The sequence below is a fragment of the Bison bison genome, unplaced genomic scaffold, assembly GCF_000754665.1.
Source record: "Bison bison bison isolate TAMUID 2011002044 unplaced genomic scaffold, Bison_UMD1.0 scf7180017864453, whole genome shotgun sequence".
Classification (NCBI taxonomy): domain Eukaryota; kingdom Metazoa; phylum Chordata; class Mammalia; order Artiodactyla; family Bovidae; genus Bison; species Bison bison.
The window spans coordinates 711,851-718,788 of record NW_011495015.1 but is presented as its reverse complement, the minus strand read 5'-3'; the positions used below and the strand labels follow the sequence as shown (position 1 = coordinate 718,788).

The window sequence follows — 6,938 nt, the reverse complement described above, 5'->3', positions numbered from 1 at the left end:
ATGTTCTTCAAGACTCCTTACCTGCTGGGAGATTGATTTTCTCCCTAATTTTTTAGTTTAAAAATATGTTCTGGCACAGCAGTTTTCAAACTTATTTATTTTTAGCTGCAGACTCTTGTAGCAGTGGTATTTCAACATGGAATCTCAATGTATAGAATGTGAATAAAATAGCAAAAAAGACTAGGACTACTGGTTTAAAAGTCTCCTGATTTACCGCACAGGTGATTCCTGAAAATGGCAAGGTTTCCTGGAACTCGACCAGGTGGCTCTGCGTGATGACAACAGACGGAGCCCCACCCACCTCTGGGCCAAGCCTCTCACAGGTTCATGATGCCCTCGGAGTCATCCTTGACTCACTGAACAAGCAGTTATCTGGAGCTCACTGTTGGCCAAGTACAGGGACCGATCCTGGGCACACAGAAACAAGCCAGGCCTGGGTCCCACCCCAGAGCTCAGGTGAGTGCAGGATGCCTTTCCAAACTCCAGAGCGCTGTGACCGCCTCCACCACTCATCAGCCCTGCCTGTTCCTAGGCCTCACCCCAGAGATGCCAATTCAAAAGCTAAAAGAGGGGTGAAGCCTAGATACCTGCTTCCTTAATAAGGGTAATCTGGTGGGAGAGACAGAAACACAAACAGGTGTGGTACTTATAAAACACTGTGCTGAGAGTACGAGAGAGGTATCAGGAGCAGCCACAGGAGGGTGAGAGGGCGGGAAGCACCCCAGGGCACGGCCAAACAAAGCTTTGGAGGGGATGTGGCAGGCTGATGCGATGGCATTCTGAGGGGCCATCTAGGATTGAGCCAGGTCAGCAGGGATGTCACAGCAGTTTTAACCACAGGCATGTACTCTGTCCTCATTAATTCCCACTAGGCCAAAAGGACTTTTTTTTTTTTTTTTTTTTTACTAGTAGTGCTCCCATGTCAAGAATGATGACACTAATATTCAGGAGGTTAGCAATTTGCAAAAGGGGAGCCAGGACTGGAACCCAGGTTTGTTCTTCTTCAAACACATGCCTTCAGCTGCAACTGTTAAATCGAATTGGCTCTTAAATCATGTGGAAGATGGAATGGATTAAAACAATCTAAAGGAGGTAAATCCCTAAGGATTCAGTAACTGGCTGGATGTAGGGTCGGGGAGTATTCCAGCTTGGTGCACCTGGGTGATGCCAGGGTCCTGGCCATTGACTCCTGGAAGAGGAATCTGCTTAGGGTGGGAGATGTATGACCATGATATGTTTGAGGTAGGACCTAGATGGGTAGGAGTGAGATGGAGAGACAGGCGAGAAGTCAGTGGAAACCAGGATACTCAGTGAGTCACTTGGGGAGCAGGTGTAGAGGGAGAACAGAGAGGCAAAAGGTGTGTGCAGGGGAGATGGGAAGGACCAGAACAGAGGATGCAGAGGGAGCAGAGTTCCGGGAGAGAGAGACCAGTAGTTCTCTTGCAGCACAGAGGCCCATGGGGAGGGCAACAGAACAGCACCTGTCACACTGGAAGCACAGTGATGACTGATGAGAGGTTTCAGGAGCCTGTTCCAGTGGGGTAAAACTGCCACGATGCTGCATGGTGGGGCTGTGGTGGAACCAGGGGTCTCTATTCCTAACAGGCTCCCAGGTGATAAAGCTGCTGCTGCTCCTGGACCAGACTTGGTGGAACAGAACAAGAGAGAGGGTGGTGTTTGACCAAAAATGGAGGTAGTGGTATAGGACTTGAAGCAGGGCCGTGCCTTTCATCTGTTGTTCAACAGTCAATGATTTATTATGCGCCTGTTGGTTTTCTGACTCGGGAATTGCCAAGGATGATGGTAACTTAGTTCCCGTGGTCTTAACACATGGTGGTAAGTCTTGGAGGGGAGTACGTATAAGTAGTGATGGAGCCACTGAGGTGCTGGGACCTGACAGCTGTGTGTGAGGTGGCTTTGAAAGTGAGGCAGGTGCCGGTACAGTGAGCCAGGAGGACACCCTCTATAGACTCCCACCCTCAGGTCCCACCTCCACCACCAAGTAGTATCTCTGTCCAGATGTTTCCTGGTTTGTTGTTGTTTAGTCGCTCAGTTGTGTCTGACTTTTTGCAGCATGCCAGGCTTCCCTGTCTTTCTCTATCTCCCAGAGTTTGCTAAAAGTCATGTTCATGGTTAGGGTCTCAGTTTCCCCACATATTCTCACTACAATGTCTTTCACCATCCAGCCTGATTTCTTTAGCCTCATGCTCAATACATATTTGTGGGAAATGCTAATTTTAAAAGATGATGCTTTTTAAAGCCAAATGACAGCCCTGAGCTCAGAGCCTAGTGCAGGGCATGTTTCACAGCTGGCCTGGCCACGGCAGCCAGTCACTGCACGTGGCTGTGGGGGACTCCTGCAAACCTGGTGTCATCTCAGCTCAGCCCTCAGCTTGTGATCATTGGATGTGGTTTTGCACCTCCATGAACCCCAGTCTGCTCACCAATGAAATAGGGAACAGTGCTGCTATGGGAAGATCGCCCTGAGCATCCAGCTGCAGGTGGTGAAGGTGGAGTGTGTGGAGTGTGGAGATGGTGGGCTGGGATCTCCTAGCCCAGATCTTCTGGCTGCTTCCCCACTTTCCCAGATTCACTGACTAGTCACAGAGGTAGGCCCGGGGCGCCCACTCCATTTGCGTGCTGCACTGGGTGCTCCCTTGTGCCCAGTACATTTAGCAGAGGGTCACCCTGTTCTCAAACTAGCATCTTGCTTCTTTGCACTTGAACTGTATTTGTTGGTAGTGGGGGGTAAATAAAAATCTAAAACGAAAAAAATCATTTTTCCCCAGTGTAAAAGGAATCTCTCCTTACCCTTTTCTTAGAGCATTTACTCTAGAATCCTTATAGGTTGTCTTTTTGAGATGTATGTAAACATTTTTAAAGGCCAAATAGGCCTTTAGCTAGTTGAACAACCTAGGAATGTTTTCTTCTCAGGGATCTGGATGACAAAGGAGTCATCCTTTTGAAATGTCAGCCTAAGTTCCAGGGAGCACCAGGCTTCCAGTTGCAACCCCACCTCCTATGGGAATGAGAAGTGTATCTCTCCTTTGGGTGAAGACAAGTAGCGAACCCAAGGGGCCACTCCAGTGGCCGGGTGAATTTAGGATGCGCTCTGACAAGTAGTGCTGTCAGTCCTCATACTTGAGAGCGGGTCGCGAGGGTCTCAGCAACGTGGCTACATAAACGGTTGGATTTCTTGGAGTCTTCAAATCCCGAGGCGGAGGGGCTGCGAAGAGGCTCACGTTCTGATTTAAGACCTTTATACACCTTCTGCTTCCTTCCTCCTCCACTGGGTGGAGAGGCTTGTCGCCCTGGCAGAACACAGTTACGCATCCTTTCCCACTGGTGGGAACCTGCCTGGCTGGAAGGGGCTTTCGGAGAATCTGGACCATCTGACCTATAAGAATGAACCCTGCCCACATCCGGAAGGTGGCGCTCTGCGCCCACCGACCACACGGTTGCGGTCCTGTCCGCTCCCCTCGGCGGAGCCACGGGACCGCTGCTCACGTGATGTGCGGGCTCAGCGCCGAGTCCCGCCCCGCCCACCGCGTGCTCACGCTCCGCCCCCGAACAGAGCGGAGCATCCCGGGTCCTGGAGCATCCCGGGTCCTGGAGCATCCCTGGCTGCGCTCTGTGGTGCAATGAGGGTCTGGAGCTCAGAGCACGTGTTCGGGTGAGCGGGCTGAGGCCACAGTGGGTCCAGACCCGCCTGGGCCTGACCCGCGGCCTCGAGGAGGGCGGGCCCTGTTACTCTCTGCGCCACGGGGAGGGCAGTGGTGCGCTCCAGGGCCCGGGGTGAGGGGACGGCATCCTCGGCTCCGCAGGCCTGGTCTCACCTCGCGCGGGGCCATCACTGGGGCGGGGGTGGGGGCGGGACCCGCTGTGCGGCTGACCACCGGTTCCAGAGGGAGCCAGCCTGGGCACGTGGGGCTCTGTGGCCGCGAACGCAGGTGGGCCTGGAAAGCCTTCAGCTGCTTACAAGTGTTCTCCTAACCTAGGTGGTATCGTCTCTTGTCTACTTCATCTGTGACACTCTGAGCTTATTTCATTTTTTTTTAAAGTAACAGATTTTTAAATCCTCTGCTCCCACTTAGAATAGCATTTCCATTTTTTAATTTAAAAAAGTACTTTGTCCTTTTCATGTAAAATTATAATTAAAATTTATCAGTGGGTTTAAAACCTCTGAAATTATTTTAATAAAATCTTTAGACTTGATGGGATTCAATTTTAGTGTTGATTTTTGTACAGCCTGCAGCCTTTCTCAACTGGGTTCCATTCCCAGACCGACTCCATAGATTTTCTCAGTTCTCCCAAGGATGGGGCATGCCAGCACCATCTGGATGCCAAGGGGGTACAAGTTAAGTCCCTGGGAATGGTGGATGCCCAGGCTGTGCAGCTCAGACCAGAACTACCCTACAAGTTCAGGAGATTTTGGTTGATAAACAGAAGTGATTTGTCAGCTCTGAAAAGTCACTGTTGATAATATTCACCTATTTAAATCATACAATTCAAATCATACAAATCAATCAAATCAGAGACGTAGTAAATTTACATAGTTGTACAACATCTCTGTAGTCCAGAGCATTTCCTATCCTACAAAGACCCCTCATGCCCATCTGCAGTCACACTCCAGTCTCCTTCTCAGGCACATTAGTATCTGCTTGTGTTTCTATGAATTTGCCTTTTCTGGACGTTTCTCATAAACGCAGTCATATACCACATGGTCTTTTGTGTCTGGCTGCTTTTATTTAGCTTCACTGTTGTGGGAGCCTCCATTCCTGCTTCAGTCCTCACCTCATTGGTTTTGTGTCCTGGCACATAGTTTTTACTCATTGAGGGACTGCGGAATATCACAGGGACCAGGTGCCCTTTGAAATGAGGGCTACTGTCCGCCAGAGGAATTCCTGTCAATCCACGAGCTGCTGTGGAAGGCATGGATCTCCTGTCACTGATTTGTGAATTTAAAAGCCAAGTGCCTTGATGAAAATTGACAAATGTGAAAGACAGCTGAGAGGAGGCCACACAGCTGCCAGGGTGGGTCATGAGATGCTGTGTGGCAGGTGGCACTGCACCTGCAGAATGGTGCAGAGTTGTAAGCCTGGCTTTCTAGCTGAGCTTACTGTAGACTTTCCCCTTGCTTAGTCCCTTGAAATGCCTGATTTTTTTCCTTTGAGGATTACATACTTTTCTTTTTATTTTTTACACTTGTTCTATTTTTATATGTTTGTTGAATATTTGATTGGAAATATTAAAATTTACTCTTGAAAGGCCAAAAATAATCAGGCACAAAGACTTAAAATTTTTTAAATTGAAATACAGTTGATTTACAATGTTGTATTAGTTTTGGGGTTTTGTATTTTTTGGCCGCATTAGGGATCTTAGTTCTCTGACCAGGGATCGAATCTGCGCTCCCTGAAATGAAAGTGCAGAGTCTTAACCACTGGACTGCAGTGTGTGTGTGTGTGTGTGTTGTTTTAGATTCTTTTCCTTTGTAGGGTATTACAAGATACTGAATATAGTTCCCTGTGCTTACACAGGTCCTTGTTAGTTATTTATTTTATATATATTAGTGTGTATATTTTAATCCCAGATTTCTAATTTAATCCTCTTCTCCCCCTTGGTAATCATAAATTTGTTTTCTATGTCTGTGAGTATGTTTCTTTTTGTAAGTTTGTTTGTATCATTTTTTTCCCCAGAGTACACATATAGACAATATCCTATGATATTTGTCTTGGCCTGACTTACTTCACTTGATATAATAATCTCTAAGTTCATCCATGTTACTGCAAATGACAGTACTTCATCCTTTTTCATGGCTGAATAGTATTACATCATGTATATTCTTTATCCCTTTCTCTGTAGATGGACATTTAGGTTGCTTCCATATCTTGGTTATTGTAAATAGGGCTGCTGTGGACATTGGGGTGCATGTGTCTTTTAGAATTATAGTTTTCTCCAGATACATGCCCAGGAGTGGGATTGCAGGATCATATGGTAGCTTTTGAGAAACCTCCATACTGTTCTCCATAGTGGCTGTATCACTTTACGTTTCCACCAACACTGTAGGAGGGTTCTGTTTTCTTCTACCCTCTCCAGCATTTGTTATTTGTAGACTTTTAATGATGGCCATTCTGACCAGTGTGAAGTGGTACCTTATTGTTGTTTTGATTTGCATTTCTCTAATAATTAGCAATGTTGAACATCGTTTCATGTGCTTACTGGCCATTTGTATGTCGTCTTTTTAAAGTTTTTAACAATTTTTTTGGAGTATAGTTGCTGCTCTTCGTATGTCGTCTTTGGAGGTAAAATGTCTGCTTAGGTCTTCTGCCCCTCCCCCCTTTTCTGTATTGAGTTGTTGGTATATTTTGAAAATTAACTAGTTGCATCATTTGCAAAATTTTCTCCCATTCTCTAGGTTGTCCTTTTGTTTATGGTTTCCTTTGCTGAGGTGCAAAAAATTTTTGATTTTGTCAAGTTTTCCTCCAGTGTTCATGCACCGAAGAAACCCTAGGAGTGGAGACCAGACAGAGCTGAGAGCAGTGTAAACCTGAAGTAGTGGAGCGCTCTTTGGTTTAAAGTAGCTAAAATAGCAGTGGAAAACACAGGACTGAAATAAAAACATATAGAAAGGGGCCTTAAAAATTAACAGGCTTATAATTGCAGGTTTATAAATCCCATCTTCACAGTACTGACTGAGGTTTCAGGTGGACCTATAACAAAATCTTTATGGGCACAACCAGTATGAGCAAATTTCTGACAGAGTCAAGGCTGTATGCTGCGTGGGTTCTAGCCGACCCCAGGACTTTTATTGATGGCTATCTAGATGGGGAAACAGTGGAAACAGTGTCAGACTTTATTTTTCTGGGCTCCAAAATCACTGCAGATGGTGACTGCAGCCATGAAATTAAAAGACGCTTACTCCTTAGAAGGAAGGTTAT

The 6,938-nt window shown here is 46.8% G+C and overlaps 1 protein-coding gene across 11 annotated transcripts in view; it reads left to right on the top strand.

The window, feature by feature from the left end:
- SLMO1 (slowmo homolog 1 (Drosophila)) overlaps nucleotides 1-6,938 on the top strand; it is a 73,246-nt gene that overhangs the window by 21,154 nt on the left and 45,154 nt on the right. For 9 of the 11 annotated variants that reach the window (XM_010859052.1, XM_010859051.1, XM_010859057.1 and 6 more), the window contains exon 1: nucleotides 1,099-3,673. In XM_010859052.1, coding sequence (XP_010857354.1) covers nucleotides 3,642-3,673 — 32 coding nt within the window. In that variant the 5' untranslated portion in view covers nucleotides 1,099-3,641. The other 2 variants (XM_010859050.1, XM_010859049.1) reach the window with 2 other exon arrangements.